The sequence below is a fragment of the Struthio camelus genome, chromosome 3, assembly GCF_040807025.1.
Source record: "Struthio camelus isolate bStrCam1 chromosome 3, bStrCam1.hap1, whole genome shotgun sequence".
NCBI classification, from domain to species: domain Eukaryota; kingdom Metazoa; phylum Chordata; class Aves; order Struthioniformes; family Struthionidae; genus Struthio; species Struthio camelus.
The window spans coordinates 88185269-88205975 of record NC_090944.1 but is presented as its reverse complement, the minus strand read 5'-3'; the positions used below and the strand labels follow the sequence as shown (position 1 = coordinate 88205975).

Sequence of the window (20707 nt, the reverse complement as noted above, 5' to 3'; positions counted from 1 at the left end):
GCCCTTTAAAAAAATTTTTTTTTTTTGCATTTTAATGCAAAATTGTTATTCAAAGTAGTCGGTGCTACAGAATAAAACTGTTGCTTTTGCAGCTACAGAAGGTAAAAAAAAAAAACAAAAAAACGCCACAGCATGATTGCTAATACCCCTGGTCCAGAGGTGGAACAGAGCAGGGGTAAGCGCAGCTCTGAGGATGTATTAAAATGGCCGCATCTCATACCGCTGGGACTTCAGTGGCACCGGGCTCACTTGCAGTCTAAATTAATGTAGTCCTTAGGCTGCTCTAATTCATCCACCCAGCCCAGGACCTGGCAGGACCTTCCCCGGCTGTGTCGGAGCCGGGAGGCGCAGGCCCGGTGCCAGCTGCTCCTCGGGCGGGCGACGCGGGGCCAGCCGTGAAAGCCGGCGCTGAGCCCCTGGGCGCTCGCAGCCGCGAGCCGGATCCAGCGACGCTTGAATTCGCTGATCCCTGTGGACTGTGATAGGACCGGGGTAGCGTCCTCCCCGCCTGGCTAAGCACAGACACGTCCTGAGCGAGGGCAAGGCCTGACCTGAGAAAAATCCAGGGAGCTTTGCTATTGCCGTTCTCCGGAGGGAAGGACAAGGGGGGAAGGAGACAATCAGGCAGAAAATGCAAAGAAATATGTTTTGGGCTTAACTGTGCCCTCAAGACTTCCCTCTGACCTTGCCGAGCAGCAGAGGAGCACAGACGCGAGGCGAAGGTTTTATGCACTCCTGAGGACAGGCACAGAGCAACCATTTTATATAAACCGCTATTCTTCAGAGCCCAGGACTTGATGATTAATGGGGTGGGGGGGAGGAGAGGGAGGGAACAGTGCCAAGGGATGGGTAGAAATGGTGGATATTCAGATAACACAAAAAATACAAAAGTAGACTATTTAAAAAAAAAATTGCTTGCTTTCTTGAGAGAGGGGGAAATCCGTTAAAACCAGCTCAGCGCGTGGTGATTGGTTTTGGCTGGGGTACGGCCTCCTGCATCCAGTCTCCCTCGGCGCCGCAGCGACAGGGAGATGCTGGCAGGCAGGTACCTGAGAAAACCCACGTACGTGCGAGATCCAGAAGCCGCACGGCTCCGCCGGGGCTTGAACAAAATAAAAAGCCAGAGGAGAGAGAAATAATTACGATCCTCACAATTATTATTATTATTATTATTATTAAAAAAAAAAAAGAGGGAAGGGGGAGGACGAAGGAATCATTAACTGCAAACGTGCCAGCACCAGCGAGTCGCCCTGACGGGCCTGATTTATAAAGCGGGATCATAAAAATCCCATTAGGCGTCTCATTGAGAGAGAAAAAAAAAAAAGGGAAAAAAAAAAAGGGAGGAGGAGGCGGGTGGGGGCGGGGGAGCGCAGGGCCCCGGTGCGTGTCACTGAGGCAGCATTGACGCAGGCAGCTCTGACGTCAGCAACCGCCGCGGCGGGGACGGCGCGAGGGTGAATGGGAGCGGCGGGGCGCGCGCGCGCGCGGCCGTTGGGTTGGGGAGGGGGGAGGGGCCGCCGCGAGGCCGAGCGCGGGCGCCTCGCGGCGGCCCCTCCCCCCGCGGCCCCCCCTCACACCCCCACAGCGCGCGCGCCTCACCCCTTCCCCCACCGTTGGCGCGCGGACCGTTGGTAGCCGTTGGCTGCGGCGCTCATCGGTGTGCCGGGCACGGAGCGGCTCCTCCGTCTCTTTTTTTTTTTTTCCCCCTTTTTTTTTTTTTTTGCAGCTGGCCGGTTCTCACCTCACCCGGCCGTGTGGCTTTCAAGGGCAAGGGAGGGGGCTGCGTCCTGCCTGCCCAGGCTGGAAAAGGACAAAAAAACAGCCGGCTCCCTTTCCCTCCCCCCCCCACCCCCCCACCGTGGGCTCGTGCGTTACCTCAGCATCTCGGTTAATGGACCGAGACGATGAAGGCTGGCTGCTGTGGACAGCAAGGGCTGCTTTTGTGTTAGTTATCTCTTTACAACTTGGAAAGCAAAGTGGTGTATGCTTTTTCTGAGAACATGCTGTCCCCTTAAGTTTATTTCTTGTAGCTCATAACGAAGTTTGGGGACTGTGGCCTTTGGGGGAGAAAAATCACCTATCCTGTGAATTTCACAAGGCTTTTCCCGTACAGCCTCTCTCACATGCAAAAGAAAGCAATGATTGTGTTGGCGGAAATACAAACACTTTGGGTTTGCTTGTCTTTGCTGCTTTTTGAGCCTTAGAGGAGAGCTTGGATCCTATTTCCAAGCTTTTCTCTGCAACTACAATGTAATCATTTGTTTTCAGGGTTTCAAGACTTTTGATAAAACTCTAAAAGGTGGCAACACTTTGCTGTGCCTCCCTGCCACTGCTGTTAAGCCACTCTGAAAATATCTCCTTGTCTGCATGACTGATGTTGTGCTGTTCCTGAACAGTAGTTAGAAAGGGACCTCACATTCTGGGGTCATTGGTCTGGTAACTTCCAGCACTGTATTCGCTACAACCTTCTTATCACAAGGACAGTACAGGAAAGAGTTGTTCCCTTCTGTCAAACAGGATGATTCCTGAGGGAAAGCAAAAAAGCAATGCACAGGCCCTGACGTAAAAATCAGAAGCAAATAAAAGTGGCAGGATCTGTTGCAGTAGCTCACTGGAAAGACGACTGCCGGTGGTTGTGTTCTATTTAGCGTTAACCCATGCAGTGCGTTTTTTTTTTCAAACGTACAGGACAATCGTAGGAGTATAAACGGTGAATGTTTAGCTCTGGCATCTTACTGTCTGCTCATGTCCACCAGTACAATTCAGGGGCATTTCTGCTCAAATCAGTAGATTAACGCTGGTGAAAGAAGATAATCCTTTCCTTCTTTTTCTCTGCACTCCCCAGAGAGTGCTGCAGTCTAGGTCCTGGTTCCATCAAATTTGCAAAAGCAAAGCTTCAACAAGCCAAATCTTATGATTTACGATTTCTCCTCTTGAAAAAATGAGGTTTGCTGAAGGGTTGTATGGCGTTTCAAATCCAAAGTGCTATGTAGAACATCTGTGAGGCTTGTGACTGTGAGTGCTGGTGTTTGTTGCTGTTCTTGCCTTACATTTTCACTTTTCCACTGATTGAAGTAGTTAAGCAGTGCGAATTGCACTGATGTAACGGTTCCTTTGGCTAGATATACTTTATTTGGACGGTCATATAAAAAAGAAGTGAAGTCATAATATTTTGATTTAAAAAGGTCAATTAAAAAAGCCCAAATCTATTCCCATTAAATTCATGGGTACAGATGCAAGAACTTATAGAATAGAATCACGCCCTCGTTAGGTGGAAAGGGACCTCAGGAGGTCTCCAGGCCAACCTCCTGCTCAAGGCAGCGTCAGCTAAGAGATCAGACCAGGTGGCTTTTCTCATGTATATTAGTTTTGGAGCATGTCTAACAGAGCTGCCTATGGTAATAGGATTAGATGGTAGGAGCCAGATTCTTCCTTCTCTTGCTTATGCCAGCTTTATACTTTTTGGGTGTGGATGCAGTTCCTGTTCTATGCTAGTGTAAGGGAAAGGAGAAACCTGTGCTTGTGAATCAAAATATACCTTAAAGGAAAAACTGTTTTCTGTGTATGATTACTGTTTTGTGGTTTTGAATGTTATAAATACTTGAATCACTTTTTAAGTAACAGTGTATTTTGATAGTATCCTACATTTAGAGTGTGCTTAATTTTTTACTTTTTTCTTTCTCTTACCAAGTATGTTCAGATGGAAAACCAAGGATTATTCTCTAAGAGCCAAAACAGACATGGTAGATGGTTTGCGGTAGACTAGAAATCACAATAGGAGTTGCGTTTGTTTCTCACAGCACTTGAGGGTGAATGCCTGGGCTCTTCTCGCAGGTTGAACGACATGGCATATCCTAGGTCATGTTACCAGGATGATGAATCCAGCCCACAGAGGACAGTGGGGCAGGACAGGGTAAAATCATAACTCCTATGAGCCACTGGAAGGTTAAGGTGATATAGCTTTAAGGCTGAATGAAAAGTAAGTGAATTTGGGGAATACTGGAATTACTTATTTATATTAACATATCCAAGGTCACAGAATCACAGAATCACAGAATCACAGGTCCTCCCATTGTTACAGTCTCAAATGAAGGTTTTTGACTGAAAACCAAGGAGAACCTGATTTTCAGTTGCATATACCTTTTCCTACAAAAAACTATACTTAATCAAACACTCTTTTTATTCTGAGATGAATTTGAAAGGAAATGTTTTACCCTAGCTCAACTCACGGCTCTCAGAGCATTTGAATTCAAAAGACACCAAGGCAGGCTCTATGCCGCAAAACATGCGGGTTGGAGGAAGCGGGGAGACAGTGCAGATAAGCCACCTTGATACTTCCCAGGTGCAATAGTGCCTGAGGTAAAGAGTAGCCCCTCACAAAAGTGGGAGTAAAGGCAGGCAGCAGGTCTGGGCTGGCCTCCCTGGCGCACTCCTCAGCCTCACGCCACGAACACCGGGCAGCAGAGTGTTGCTGCAGTGGCGACACTCCTCGCGGGGCAGCTCCCTTCGCTGCCATGGGTTCTGGTAGGGTCCCCAGGGGCCTGGGATGGGCCTCTGAACCTTGCCACAAAACAGAGACCTAGGTCCTAAGTCCTCTGGCAAGGACTCAGGCAGGCCACAAATATAAAAATAAATAAGTAAATAAATAAATAATCAGGTCTTGGATCACTGGGAGAAAGCGTCATGGAAAATGGCAGGGACAAAGCGCAGATTGGCAGAGTCTTAGCACAAGGGATCTTTGCAGGCTCTTCTCTCCTATTCCAGCCCTTTTGGTTACCCAGTGTACCACAAATTCTTTTTTGAGCGTATAGTGTCTCACATACCCCTGTCATGGAAACTCTGAGTACTGACCTTATTGTAATGCTGGGCTAGTGTTTAAGTATCTAAAAGCTTGTGAGCAGAATGATCCACTGTGTCTTTTACAAAACACATCCTAGTTACAGTCTCATTTCACACTGACATCATGGCATGGACACTGACAGGGCAGGTTCATGCTTTCTCAGCTGGGTAGGTGACAGTGGATTCTACCTCCCCGGAGCAAGGGAGTTGTGAAGTTCCTGCCATGGGAAAAGAGCAGAACAGGAAAGAACTGGAGCAGAGACGGGGAATGGGGAAAAAGTCAGAGCTGCTGCCACTAGGAGATGGAAGAAGTTTCCATATGCTCCCCCCTCTCCACCTTGAGCAGTAACTGTTGCCCAGTAGAAGCTGAACACTTTCATCCCTCCCAACAGAGGTGTGTGAACTCCAGTCAACGAATTCACAGTGCTAAAAATTGATTAAGGCTCAAACTGTGCAAAATGAGCCACCACATTTTTGCAATTAAAAACGCTACTACGCAATGATAGCTAAGGTTTGTGATGAGACATGGATCGGGACTTGGTGGGCATATGTGTGTTCTCAGAAGGCAGAAGGAAAAGTAGAAAAAATAACTTTATTCTTGAAGGTGACAACACCCAATTCCCTTGAGGTTAAAGGAGCAAATTCAACAAGGCCTCTCCACATTAAGGTACTGATCTTCACCTGTTCTATGAAAAATGAATGTTATGAAATTAGACAACATGTTCCCTCCTGGAAGAGCAATATTTTAAAAAAAACACACAAAAAAACCCAGAGGCACGGCTTTGTTTCTTGAAGCTGGCCTTCCTGGTAGGGCTGAATCTCATACTAAACTTGTAAATGTATCTTTCCCCCCTCCTTTGAATTGTTAAACTATGAGATCAAAAAGGCGGTCATTTTCCTAGCATAAGAAATTGGGAACTGCGTCAGTCCTCTGAACGCTCTTTGTGTTATGTGTCAACTTGTATTGTATGCAATGTCAGTGCAGTGGGGCTACTTGATCATTATTGCAACTGCAAATTAGCTTGTAGGGTGGAAAAATGACAGGTATGGTGATAAGTTCTGGGTTTTGTTTTTGAATTGGGAAAGTGGGTGAAACAAAAGAGCGCGAGAGAGCGAGAGGCATTTAAGTTCTACACCTTCACGAAACTCTCTCTGAGGCGTTCCTCAAATCATTTGGTAGAAGACTGTGATTCTCGGTCATATCAAACAGTATCTTGCTGTGCAAGAATTCCCACTGAAAGCAGTGGAACTAGCCAGGGATTAAGGCAATAATCAATGTGAATAAAAATGATAGAACAGACTCTTCACCTCTCTGCTGCTGTTTCCCAATTTATAAAATGAGGATAATAAAATTTACCAACTGTTCTGGGTGTTGTAAGGATACATTAGCTCATGCTAGCAAATCACTTTGAAGACAAAACCAAATGCTATATAAATGCTAAGTATTCTGTCAAGATGTGCAGGAGTGTATTCACAGTTCAGGGACACATACCAAAATAACTGCTTTGAATTGGGAGAGGGCTTTTGCAAGAATTAGGCTTTAATGATACAGATGTCTACAGTATCTGGAACACCGTGTTATAAGTCACCTCATAAAGACATATGAAGAAAAAATTACTAACTCTTTGGGAAAAGTGATAGTGTAGCACTGCCTGAAAGAGAATTGATTCTTCTCATTGTGCTGTTTGTTAAGTATTGTTAAGTATTGCTGGGTCAAATAATTCTGGACTGAGTTAGCCATGTGAAAAAAAAGTAAGAGAAAGGAAACTTGCAACATAAGACCTCTCTTATGACTTACATGCTTGGTTATTTGCTACATCTGCACAGTGTGTATTGCACAGAGAGTGTGGATTTGCCTTACCAATGCTATTTCTATCTCCTCTGAACTTTTAATTTTGTATCCTTTTAAAATATGCCGCATTCAGACTGACTAGTCACTGAAAACCACCATGAATGGTCCTTTGTGAATATGATTGACATGCTAGGCTGGTAATGCTTTAAAAAATAAAGCAAAAGGTAAAGTGTTTGCAAACGGAGCTATATTTATTGAAGGTCTTTTGCCTGATGATTTCAGTTATTGACTCATGTGAGGCAAATACCCAGTCCAAATCCACGAGTCTGAAAGCAGTTCAGGTCTATCTCTGTGTACAACTGCGTTTAGTAGGGCCTTAACTCCAGGTCACAAGGCCTAATTCTGGACTCCCAAAGTGAGGGCTTCTTTGGAGCTCACTGAAGGTGATATAAAGACTCTTATTTACTTTAACAAGCTTTAGACCAGACCTTGTTCTATTCTAATGAAAACAGTTCGGACTTGAGACCACTGGATGCATTGCTTACAAGTTTGGTGACATAAGCAGTTCTTTGCACAGTCCATGAAAAGATAGAAACAGTCCATGTAATCCTGTCAAAAAGAAGTGATCAAAGTCACTGCAAGTGGCTAGCATTTAAATGAGTAACAGCATAGAAATGAGTTACTTTTCAGAGCATTAGAAAATGAACTAATAGCAGAGCTCTCATGTACCACGTATTTTATTCCTTAAGGCCTATCTGAGTGATAGCTAATCATACTGCCAGGCAGAAATGGAAGGCCGCATTCACTTGGAGGTCAGAATGAGAAGTACCAGAATTGTTACAGAGGAAAGATAGGTAAGTAATAGTAATATGCAAAAAAATACTAGTAAATCATTTCAGACTGAAATTACCAGCAGCCCAAAAGCAATCTCTTTGCTTTTTCTCCTCTGAACCCCATGCAGTCATCCAGACACAAGACATCTCCCCCCTGGTCTTCAACTGCCCCATGGGATTGTCCCAGAGAGTTTTAAAAGTGCAGCATCAGTTCCAGACTGTGAGTAAAGAAAAGCTAATGTTGGTACAGAACATGATAGCTGGCACTGCCTTCCCTTTTTTTCTTCCTACTTCTCTCCTATTGCACAAGTCAACAAGTTAAACTATGGAGAAGATAGCTGCTTAAAATGGTCCAAGTCTTGTTCTATGTAGTGGAAAGAAATTAAGGAAAAGAGCGCTTAGGAATAACTGGATGGAAAGCTTTCCTTTGGCAAGATCTGATAGGGTAGAATAAAATCCCAAAGGGAGGTAGACTTAAAGTTTGACTTGGTAAAGTCTCTGAGATTATTGTTTATGGAATTATCCCGTTCACCCCATATCCTTCTCACAGGAGATGATCTATTCCATATTTCCATCCCTAATTTCCATGATTCTGTAATAAAAACATGATCTGTCAGCATGATAATAGTTTAGTGGAAACACTTGTGTAAAGGCAGATTTTGATGGCGACTTTCTAAAACATGAGTGTGATAATGCAAAGTCTTACATTGTCATAGATAATGACTATCTATGTGCTAGGTGAAAAAAAATTAGAAATCTAGTTTCTAAAATGAAATATAAAATAGCATAGGATTGCCTGAGAAGCTTGAAAGGCTTGCAGTCTATATTCATTTCTATTTCCTGTAAATTTTCTAGGATATCTCTCTGAAGGAAAAGGCTGTGCTACTAGGTCCTGAAAAACTGAACAGATCATTCACAAAAATAAACATCTTGCTAAATCAGACTGTGCAAGGAAGAAAGTACCTCCTGCTGAAGATTTGAAAACCTCCTTTGCTTCGCAGCCAAATCCTACCAAGACCTTGTGTGGGAGATTATCACAGCAGATATGTCAAAGGCCATCATGAATGCCAAATTTAACATCCATGCTAACAAGAATGTCTTCATGCATCCTCTCCCTGCTTGGCACTCCTGTTTGCTGTCTTTTCTTTCTTAACGAGATGATAAACTTTGAAAAGAAAAAGAACTGGGCACCTTGTGAGTGTTTTCAGCTGATTGTGAACCTGATTCAGTTTTGCAGTGATACCACTTACATCACCAATATATAAAATTGCTGCAGCAGAGAACTTGCTTAATGATTTGGGCAACTAGCCACTTACTGCATGCAATCATCTGGAGGCCAAACAAGGCATGCTCCAGACTTGGGGGTATGCAGAAGGAAAAACTGCACACCGAGTGAGAAGCTGGGGATAAAGTGATAGAGCAGAAAGCAGTACTCATGAGGAACCTCAAAAAATGGGCCTGACCCCACAAGCTAGTGACAGCCTTCTCATCCAGTGTTCAATCACAGATGCTGGCAGGACGTGACACCAACACTGAAGCTCCCTGGGGCGCCCAGCTGCTGTTCCTGCATGCAGTGTTTGGATCCTCGGTGTTGTATGGTCCTTGCTAGGGCACCAGCTCCTATTTGCACCCTCCATGGAGAGACCACAGTTAGGGCAACGCAGCCCACCTGCGCCTTTCGGGGTGCAGCGCTGGTGATAGTGGGGTGCAGGTCCACAGCAGAGTGCGGTGCAGCGCCAAGGCCAGCCTGGGCTCCCTGGAGCCATTCCCTGCTGCAGCGCATGCCTGTCCTTCGCTAGGCTCCCCCACAGCCCTCCCTACCGACATAGACCAGGCACAGACAAGTGGCTGCAGGGCTTTCTCACCCGGCTGCAGCCCTGCTGGGGCACCACAGGCCAGCAGGGAGGCCCGGTCCTCTGGGCTGCCTTGGCCCACCGCGGGAGACTGGACACGCGTGGGCTGGGGTAGCAGCGAGGGCCGCTCCCCCTGGCCACGCTTTGAGGCTGGGCTGGGCTGGACTGGCTTGAGATGGGCTGGGCTGGGTTGGGCTGAACCGGGCTGAGCTGAGCTGAGCTGAGCTGAGCTGAGCCGGGCGCGGCGCCCGCAGCGGGAGCGCAGCTGCCGGCGTGCGCGCTGCTGCCCGGGAGCGGGGGCTGCTGGCAAGCGGCTCCGGGGTTATTTAATACCCGCGCTGTCATTTCTAGGACAGCGGCTCAGGCGAGGGGCGGGGAAGGCGCCCCCGCTCGCGGCGGCACCGGCGGCCCCGCGGCGCGGTGCGGTGCAGCGCGGCCGCCCCCGCGCCCGGTGCCCCCGCGCACCCGTATGCGGTCAGACCGTGGCAGTGTGAGTGACCCCGCATGGAAAGGAGCCGACTGCTTCGCATCGGCGTCTTTTTTTTTTTTTCTTTCTTTGTAAGCACCTTCCAGTGCTGCAAAAAAAAAAAAAAAAATCGTTGCAGCCTATACGGCAAAAAATTGCTACTTAAGAAGATTTAGCCATACACCAAACACTTCAGCATGTACTCGATCCTAAATATATTTGGAAACAAGGGAGAGGGGGAGGGCACTTTTACCCGGCTTTCATCAATGCCTGCTTGAAGAGAGACAGAAATAATTAAGAAAAAAAAAAAAATCCATCCCCTCCCCCCCGCCCGAGTAATCATAATACATTGAAATTTCCCAAAGTCTAGTCAGCTGCAAAAAATAAATGTTTCTGGAGCTAGAGGATCATGTTGCAGAAGCGTGTGACTGCAAGACCTAGATTCCTTTCCCTGCTCCCCCGTCTCTTTCCTTAGGTGATTTTTAGCATTATTATTTGTTTTGGGAGGGGAAAAATCATCTTCGCTTCAGTCTCTTGCTAGAGGTCCAGACTGCTTACGTCTGAGCGCCCCTTATCATTTCAGTGAATGGCAATTGCAGCCTTGGTGCTGTTATAGCAATGAAGCTACAGACGTCATTGCCTCCTGTTGGACGTGAGATGTGTCCAAGCATCAGCCCCTTTTGCTTAAGAAAAACTCTTTAACTTCCACGCAGCCGACAGGCAGGCTTTTCTAAGATCCTATGGACCCAACATTGTATTGATAAAATTATATATTTTTATTTTTATATATATACACATACACAGGTGTGCATGTGTATATGTGTATGTATGTATGTGTGTATATATATACATATATATATATATATATGGAGACAGAAATAGATAAATTAAAGCTGCTGCTATATTGCAAGCTCCTCTAAAATTTCCTGCTCATCAGAGTAGCTCTCTGCATCGTTTTGTTAAATACAGCCAGGCGGGAAAGCCACCATCAATCAATTTCGGGTAACAAGGAAGACTTGTTGAACACCTTGTTCTCCAAACCCCGGGAAGATGCTGGGCTGCCGGAGCGTGGAAGAGCCGGGATCGTGCCCTGAACTTCACCCACTTGGCAGCCGCTTTTCTTAAACCATTTCCCCTCTCCTCCCCTGCCTCTTTGCCTCCCGGACTGAGAATCTGCTCTTTAAAGTTGCTCTGAAGGGGAAAGCAGAGACGAGCTTGTGCATAGTTTGGAGGGTAAGTTGTGTCCTCCCCCCCCCCCCACCCCGCTCCCCCCTCCGCACCGCGCATAAATCCCCGCTACCGAGCCCCGACCCCGGCCGCACCGGGGCGGGGGGAGAGAGGAGAGGGGAAGGGGCTCGCTGGGGCAGCGGCGCATTTCGCAGCCAGGGCTGAAAGGGTTACAGAGGGAGCGAGAGAGACCGACCGGCTGCGGGGGTACTGACTTCACAGCGGAGTTTGCAAGGTGCGAGTTATTCGTGAATATTCCCAGCCGGCTGCGAAGCCCCGCAGCAGCCGCTGCCGCCGCAGGTGCCGGGCGGGGCGGCCCCGGCCCCGGCCCCGGCCGCCCTGCGGGAGCCCTGCGGGCAGCCCGGGGCCCCGGCGGAGCCCCGGCTCCCAGCGCACATGACCCCTGCAGGGAATTTAGCCTCCCTGCACCTGCAGGCTCTTGTCGTCCCTCCTCCTCTGCTCCTGCTTGTGTGTGTGTTTTTTAAATCCTCTCTTCCCCCCCCCCCCATTCAGGTTTTTTTTCCTCTCTTCCCCCCCCTCCATTCAGTTTTTTTTTTTCCTCTCTTCCCCCCACCTCCATTCAGTTTTTTTTTTTTCCTCTCTTCCCCCCACCTCCATTCAGGTTTTTTTTTTTTCCTCTCTTCCCCCCACCTCCATTCAGGTTTTTTTTTTTCCTCTCTTCCCCCCCCTCCATTCAGGTTTTTTTCCTCTCTTCCCCCCACCTCCATTCAGTTTTTTTCTTCTCCTCAGCAGAAGGAATCCCAACAGGGGAAAAATAATATCAATCAATTCCCTCCTTCTTTGCCCCCCCCCCCACCTCCATTAAAAAAAAGCGCCACCCGCTAACATTTGGAAAAACAGCAGAGGACTATTGCCTCCCTCTTTTAATTTTCACTCACACACTCAGTTGAATGAGCAAGGAAGGGGGGGACCTAAACAGCCCCTTTAGACGTGGGGCTGAATTGATGGGATTGTGATTTGTAGGATTTCTCCACTTAGTCCCTGCCTCCTACTTGCTCTCCAGCCACTCCAAAGTCTCTTCCCCTCTCTTTAAGCAGCGATTTCTTTCAATCTCTCTCTCTCCCTCCCTGTGTCTCTCTCTCTCACACTCTCCCTCTCTCTCCACATACACTCATCTCCCCGGAGAGAGAGAGAGGAGAAACTCAACTCCCAAACACCGACCAGATGTCGAAGAAACGCAAAGCTCTGGAGGGTGGCGGAGCCCGGCTCCCCCCCGAGGACCCCAGAGCCCGCTTTGGGGCCGGCGAGGAGCAAGGTAGGGCAGCGGAGGCCTGCAGTGGCCAGGCGGTCGGCGGCTGGGCGCCCACCGCGGCAGCCCGGCTGGCCTCCTGCAGCCTACTGGAACTGGGGTGGCTTTGGCACCTAGGCCAGGCTGCTCCCACCAAGGGCTGGAGAGAGCAGGGCTGATCCCATTGCACCAATGTTGGACCCCTGAGAGGAGACGGGTTGGGGGGGTGAGGGAAGGGGCGAGGGGTAGAGCGAAGGGGCTGTAGAACGGTAGCTGAGGAGGGCTGCAGCTTCGAGGTCGGTCTGGGCTCCCTTCCCCAGTGCTGTTTGTCCGTGGCGTTGGTGTCTCCCCACTGCCTCATTGATTTGTAGCTTGTGTAAATCTCGGTTTGCAGGGTGCTCTTAGCTTGGGCAGCAAATGATCTATAGGTACCTAATATATATGTTGTGGCTGTGCGTGGGTCTGATTTCCTTCAGCAAGTCCCCGTCCCTGGTATGATTTTGGTTGCGTCATCTGGAAGCTTCAAATGCTGCACTTGCAGCGCACTTTGCATCCAGCTAAAGTTGGGTTTTCCACAGCCTTGGTGCTTTGCTGAATTTTTCAAGCTCCAAGTATTTGTGGTGAAAGCTGCTCTGTACTTTTTGACAAGACAATATCAATGCAGAAGCTGAGTGGTGTAAAATCAGCTATGCACACAAGTGTGAGGGAGTTCTGCAGCCGAATTTCTGGTTGCTCTTCAGCCAGCCCGGTGGGTTCCCTTCCTTTGTGTTTATTCTGACTAGGCGGGCCCAGATGAACCAAGCGAAGCTACAGTGCTTTGGGGTTGTGGCTGTAATGCAGAGAGGAGAGGAAAATACCAGTTGGACTCAGAGCAGGGCTTCAGGCTGTTGCAAAGGGCTCTGGAGGCTACGACGTCTCTACAGTGTCTGTAGTGGGTGTGTGGTGGATTCAGATGGCAATGTAAATATGTTTCCTGCTATGCTAGCAGTCAGCACTACGGTGCTTTTGTCTTGGCAGGTGTAAACCTGAACACAGCAGATAGGGATGGACTGAGTGTGCTCTCCAATATGGAGTCAGTGGCCCTTTTTGTAAAGGCTGTGGAGGATCCTAATGTCACAAGTCACCCAAATCTCGTGAAATTCACTCCCCACCATGGATGTTTCTGCTTTTTCTGCAATGAAATGTCTCCAGTACAGTGGCTGGTGTGCTCTTCTGGTTTCCTTAGAAAGGAGAACTCATAGTGTTTCACCATTTCTCTCGAAAGAGATGGTTTAGGCTTTATCTGGTTGTTCGTTTTAAATTGCTTGGCTCTCCCACAACAAAATAAAAACCATGTTTGTATTTTCTTGTTATTTGTCTGTGTAAGGGCAATCTTGACACGGGAGGAACATTTTCAAGCACTGTGAATTACTTTATTTGCATGACAGCATTCAATGTTTTTGCAGGGTGGAATTTTGCTGTTACTAACCTGGAAAATTTTACCTCTTTGTCAGCAATAGATGAGGTTAAACACAGAAAGGGTATTCAGCACAGACCTGAAAGTTGGCTATGGATTACATGTAATTTTAATTTAAATGTAAGCCAGTAGTGGGTGTAGGAGCATCTTACACACTATTGTGATGCAGTGGTGTATGTCTGGTTTTCTTTTTTTTCTTTTTCTTTCTTTCTTTTTCTTTTCTCTTCTTTTTTTCTTTCTTTCTTTTCTTTTCTTTCTTTTTTTTTTTTTTGGTAACTCCACAGTAGTATTTCCTATAACATTTCTGGTTATGTAACAAGAATCTGAAAACAAAATGTAACTTTAAAACAGGATTTTTTTCTTGATTTCAACATGCACAGAACACATAAAATAAGTGGAAAAAATATTTAGTAAAGCACTGATGTGTATATAAAGAGAGTAAATAAAGCATCCTTTTCCTGGTAAGGAGACGCACAAGATAATTTGCAAATCAAACTGATTTTAAACCTGTGTTATACCTATGTATACCTATGTGGAATCTTTGGCACAGTAAATGATGAAATTTGATTTAAAATTTAGTTTTATTTCTGAGATCAAATGTATTTTTATGAACTTATATTGTGTTTGTTTTATTTTCTCCCTTCTGTTGTACAGGAAGGAATGTTGCTTGTTAATTACATTGTCTGTAGTGACTACGTAACTGTAGAAACCATTAAGAGTGTGCAATGTATCACAATGTTGGAGTGAGTGTAATTTTGTGTGAGATGGTGGGTGTGAAGCTTTCTTAAGGTTCTGATGGCCATCTTCACGTGTATGGGTTTTTTTTTTTTTTGATTAATCTGAAGTATTTTACTATAAACCACTGTGCTCTTACAGTGGGTTTACTACCTCTGTAGACAAGGCATACTTACTAGTTTGGAGGGAGAGTGTATAATATTTGCCCAGAAGTATGGAAAAGCCATGTAACTCTTGAGTTTTAGTATTAAAACGTGTGTGCGTTGGAAGTAGGGAGGCGGGGAAGGGGAAACGGGCATTCGTAAACGAAAGGAAGAAAAATAGAGAGCTCAGATTTCTGGAGACTGCCAAATCCTGCGCTCCTGCAGAACTCGAAGGCAGGAGCTCTGCTGTCCGCGGCTCGCGAGGTGACTTCTTCCTGCCGCAGCCGTGTGACTGCGGGAGGGCCTGCGTCGCAGGCTGCCATCTTAGGGCTGTGCCTCACCTGCTAAACTGAGGGCACGCTTTGCCGACAAACAAATCGCTGCTTCTTTTGAGGGCCTGCGCTTTTGCTTTTAAGTCTTGAGTGAGTGCAGACTAATTCTTAGCTGCTCCAGGACTGCACTGGGTATTTGGGCCAACTGACGTGTGTGCTTGCGGAGTTTCATTCAGCTCTTGTTTATCCTCAGTTGGCAAAGCTGTGGGTGGACAGACACTATGTAGGCCATGGTACATATTTTCTGAACTTCCCGGGTGTGGATTCGTTTTTACCCTCTCTCAAAATATTTCATGAAGGACTCACTAATCCATACTGTGGCTTCCCCTGTTACAACTGGGCCTGACCCTATGGGTCCTATACATCTCAAGCCTCGCTGGTGTGGAGAGAAAATAAGGGACGAATGTTCAACATCTCCCAGCTTCTCGGCAGCGAGGGGCTGAGCTTGTCCCTCTAACCTGAGGCACTTCACTGTGTCACCTTACTTCGAGGTGATTTCCTAGCGCTCGTTCCTGTAGTCTGTGGAGCAGCAGTGGTATTTCCAGAGAAAATTCACATTTTAGGCAGGCTGAATTGCTTGCTTTCCATTGACTGTGCAGGGAGCCTAGGGCAACTGCGCTGTGGACTGAGATGCTTTGAGCTGGATGACGGCAATGTGAATTCACTGTGGAGATGAAGTGGGCCTGATTTAGATCACGCTTGCACCAGTCTAAGTTGCAGAAACTCCAGCAAAGCTAATAGGATCTCACCAGAGAAATAGGTGTGATCAGTAAGTGTGTTTGTGTCATCTTGTTGATGATACCCAGGGTGGAGAGGGTTGGATTCATCTGCTGAGGTGCAGCCGGCTGGACTCCTGTTTATACTCAGGGAGCAGAAAAAGTATTTCTGGGGTGCAAGCATCTCTTCCTGAAGTAGAAATCTACATTTAGTCAGCAGAATAAAACCTGGGAAGTGCTGTTTCTGACACTTGACTCTAAAGGGAGTCCAGACATCTAGCACGGATGTAGATAATTGTATTTCAGGGGGTGACTCCTGACTTTTGGCTAGATTTTTACGGCTTTGATGCAAGTCAAACGGCAAATATACTTTCTGGCTGCAGTTGAAGCAGAGGGCTTCCTGTCTCGTGATAGCCTTCTTGTTCAAAACTGTAGCACAAAAATCCTGGAAGAATCCTGTTTTCTTGTGAATCCCTGTTTTCTGTGAATGCATTGGAAGTTAGCTAGCATGGAACATCCAAAAATGGAGACTGTTGGTTTAAAAACAAACAAACAAAAGACAAGCTAAGTAAATTCAGCACTTTCAAAATGTGGACATTTCTCAGGACCAAATGCAACGTGACATTGTGCCCAAATTATCCTGTAATGCTGCTCACCATTATCCAGCAATTCCTGGATAGCACACAGTACAGTATTTTGGACATTTCCTTGCAGAGATTGTTAGTGTGATGGATTTAGGGAAGGAGGAATCTCTAAATTCTTGTTGGTTTGCTCTTTCCTAATTTGGATCATGTAGTAAATAAATGTTTCTTCTTCCACCTCCCTTGTGGTCCAGTTGCTCACAGTGCTGAATGGCCTCCATTGTCATAAATGGAAGTGATAGTTGAGGGCTTTCAGCACGTTACAAAACTGGTCTCTAAAGGAAGAACTGTTGCAAAACTCTTCGAGTTGAACTGCAGTCATACAAACACCTCTTATGCCCAAGAGTAATTTTTCAGACATGATTAGTTTCATTGAATACAATGGGACCAGTCATGTGCATAAAAGTTAATCATGTGCATAAGGAAGGTTTGCAAGATTTTGAGGGTATTGGTAATTATTATGAACTAAAGCCCTCTTGAGGGTCACTTCTACACAAAGGATACTTCCCTAGTAATTACTAGGGCCTAGCAGTTAATCTATTCTTTGACTAATACTAAATGACTTGTGTGAGTGCCTAACATTCACCTTTGTCTTTAATTATGTCTGGTATTAAAAAATTACTGATTTTTATTAAATCTTAATTTGGGATCATCAGAAACAGGAGGTGATATTCTGCATTGTTACTCAAGTTACATTGATGACATGAAATCAGAAGTAATCCCAACTTCTGCGTTACAGTTTTTCCCTCCATACTGTGTCTTCATCAATGTAATTACAGTCTTTCGTCCATTTGATGTTTTGTTATGTGACTACTGGGATTCCTTTGAGCTCTGCACGCTCCTGTTGATCTTCATGTTTTTTCTGATACAGGTGGAAAAGTAAAATAGTTCTTCCCTACTGTGTGCAATCTGAGGCTTCAGTTTCTTCTGTACTTCGTCTTCTCCATCCTCTGTGCACTGGCCACTCTTCTCACTTAGCTTCTGATCCATGGAGTATGGAAGTCTACTGTGTCTCCAGATCACACTCTGCAAGAACTTGGAGTGTACTTGGAGTTAAGGTGTTTAGTGACAGAGGCTTATGTGCGTGTGAGGGTACGGGAAAGCGTAGGAAATTACTGCTATATGTATGGCAAGGTTTTTGTGCTGGTGTTGTAATAGCACGGAAAAAAGTGACCTTTTTCTCCAGATGGAGTCAAAAAAGTTTGCGTCACAAAAAAATGGAGGAGGAAAATGTAATCCGGCAACAGCTTTTTATGGGCTCTGCTAAGGGAAAAGAAACCATGCTTTCCAAAGCTGGTTAGCTCAATGGTTACTGATATTTCTTGTGTTAGATTTTGCTTTAGGTCTTTCTCCTGAAAAGTTAAAGATCTTCCTTCCAAATGCTATGGAAAGATAGACGGTGTCTAACTTTGGTTTCAGAGGATCAAATTCAACATGCTGAAAGGGAAGACAGTTTCACTGGCCTCCTTCAAGGCACGTGAAGCTGCAAAGCAACAAGGATGGAAAGATGTAAAGCTAAGCTGAATTCAAAATGTCTGTGAAGAGAGAGGGTGGACAAGGTATATATGCTGTGAAATAGTGTTGTAAGCACTTCCTGGAAAAAAGTAATCTGAGGAAGTTACTGCTGTCTTGCCCCCCTATCCCCAGCCTCATGATGACTGTTGAGGAGCTATTCTGCAGCTATTTGTTTCAGAAAGGTATGTTAGTATGTGCCTAACTACAAGTATATGAGCCCTATTTGAAGTCAAATACAAAGGCTTGTGCTTTAGTGTTTTGCTGAGTTGGCATTTCCATGCAGGAAGGAACATGTTCTCTCCAGCAATGAGTGGTGATTCCTGAAGTGTGTTCTAAAATACAGTGCTAAAGCTAACTTAGCATTGCTGAATATGTGTGTATATGCATACTTGTGTGTGTATGTGTATTTATATGAACAATACTGTCTTCAGTACTGCTTCATCTTGAGGGGCTGTAGGCAAGATGTGAGGTCGCTCTCTGTGTTCTAGGAGAAAAAAAACTCAACTGACATCAAAAGGTAGAGCCATTAGGAAAGTGGGGATGTTTTAAGTACTTGACATAGTTGCTTTGGTTGAAAAGTGTGACTTTGGATGAATTACTGACTTGCCCTATAAAATATAAATTATATAAAAATAAATTCATCCAAACACTTTAAAAATGGAGATGACTTTTTAATTATTTGTGGGCACTTAGATATTTCAGCTATGCTGGTCAGGCAGCATGTATGGTAATGTTATAATAAGGCCTAGTGGGTCGGGAATTGCAGTTTCGGTGAAAAGCAGTGGAGAAGTCTCCTGAGTGCTTCAGTCACTTTTGGCATTGGGACTTTGGTTAAATAACCAGATTTTCCTGGGGAAGTATCTCTTAAAGTTTTGTGGTAACTGTTTGAGACCATTTTTGGGTCTCAGTGAAGCTGTAGGATAGTTAATGTGATGATAGTGCTGTAGCCTCATTTCCATCTGATTGTAAGTGCCAGATCAACTTCTTTGGTATATTTGTCCTGCCCGGCCACCAGACAGCAATACCCCAGCGTACTAGTTATTATTAACCCAAGGCAGCAACTACTGCTGTTGTACGCTTAGCTGTGTCCATACCACCTGCATATTGCTCTCTACCTACCTGGAGGGTCCATGGAGAGAGAGTGGCTCCGACCAAGGCCTTCAAGGGAGACATCCTCCTGGCTGCATGGGGGACAGGGACTAGTCTGCCGAGAGCCAGGTGGAGGGGACCTACGTAGCTCCCTTGACTTGTAGTGGTGCTGCCTGGGCGGTGGGGACCCTAGGTGACAGACAGCCAAGGTCTAGATTTAGGATGCTTTCTAAAACTTGTAGAAAGAGCTAAATAGGGAGGATGGACATAGAGGTGAGAAGATTACTTGGAAGTGAAGTGAAAATAGGTGGTTAAACTTTTAGACAAAGCAATTAAAAAAATTAGAGTTTTGTTTTCCTTTAATTTCTGCTAGAAGTAAAACCAATATGAATCTCTTGGACTTGCTGTCCTTGTACTATATTGTTTCTGTTCATTTTCCTTTACCATTCTCCTCTTTGTTTAAATAAATGAAGCTGCTTCCCTATTCCCCATCAGCAAAGGAATACACACCTGCCTCTACTATTATATGTATACGAGAAAGTCCTTGCCTCCCTGTTAAAGTGCCCAGGTCCACCTGATCGCACAACTTTGTCACAAGGCTGCATTTTATGGCTTCGTCACCATCTTGCCATGTTTTTTGAACATATCAGAGTCCTGTGCTCCTATATTGGAAGGGAGGAGTTGCACCAGCCAAATGACATGAAAATGCAGGTTTCTTTATTTTTTTTAAAGGCGGTGTGTTAATGACTAATATGCAAAACCAGAGGCTATAAACATCTCTAATGAAGCACTAGTTTATTAATAAAGGTGCTTTGCATTGTCCCCCTGTGGCCTGAAAGTGTGTGGTTTTTTTTTTTTTTTTTTTTACCATTTGGATATAATCATGTTTTCAAGTTACTAGGGATAATGCAGAAACCTTGGCAACTTGGTGAGCGACAGTTGTGGCTTTATGCTGGAGGAGGAGAAGAGGGACACTGTCTGGGTTTGATGGGCTAGAATACATGAGGTTTGTGTGTTTATCACTTCTGTCACAGTGCGATGGCTAATAATGTTGACATTTAAGGTGTGCCCACACATTGGGCAATTGAGCTCATTCTTAGTATGTCTGCTAACATGTGGAAAGTGCAGCTGTACTTTGTGTGTCAAGGTGTATTAAAGCCATCTATGCTGTATTTTAGTGATGTACTGCCTCTCAGCTGAGGGGCAGTAGGTAATAGCTTGTTAAATTGTCTTTTGGTTAATGTTGGGCCCAGGCATAGGGGAGTTAAAAATGAAAAACAGTACAGTACACATCAGAGGTGGAAGAGTCATACCTGACAGCAGTGCGAAATGAGAATTATATGAATAATAAATGAGAGAGGAAACAAAGATAATCTTCAGATTATACTTGGAAATCACTAATGGATGACCATCCTTCAAGGGAAGGCTTATTGCAGCTTAGAGATTAAGCCTCAAAGTTGTCAGAGCAAAAATGTCAGAGCATCTGGAGATGGGAACCTCTTCATGAGTTTAGGCTTAGTGTTGGAGGAATACTGTCTTCCAGAGTAGCCTTTTTTTGTAATCATTTTTACAAAACAGTCTTAATCTGTACATAACTGTTGTATTACTAGTACTTTGTTATGCTAATCTATGTAAGGTAAGCAAATTGACTGTTCTGTTTGTGATCAAGTTGGTTTTCTAAACCTTGCCATCCTGACTTATTTCTTACTTTTTAATCTTTATTCATCTGCAATGTTTTTCCCTCATCATACTTCCATTAGCATGACTACAGGCAAGATGGGCTTATGCTGTCTATAATTATTACTCAGGCTTTGAAAATCT

The 20707-nt window shown here is 45.4% G+C and overlaps 1 protein-coding gene and 1 long non-coding RNA gene across 2 annotated transcripts in view; both read left to right on the top strand.

Annotated features, from left to right (window-relative positions):
* The first annotated feature begins 1389 nt into the window (after positions 1-1389).
* On the top strand, positions 1390-8743 carry LOC138066578 (uncharacterized). Its single transcript, XR_011139890.1, has 4 exons — positions 1390-1454; positions 7381-7485; positions 7593-7684; positions 8320-8743. It is a non-coding gene; the product is annotated as an uncharacterized lncRNA (long non-coding RNA).
* A 3299-nt stretch (positions 8744-12042) lies between these two features.
* Positions 12043-20707, top strand: part of PDE10A (phosphodiesterase 10A) — a 388058-nt gene continuing 379393 nt past the window's right edge. The window contains exon 1 of the mRNA XM_068938929.1: positions 12043-12286. Coding sequence (XP_068795030.1) covers positions 12196-12286 — 91 coding nt within the window. The 5' untranslated portion in view covers positions 12043-12195. The remainder of the gene's footprint in view (positions 12287-20707) is intronic.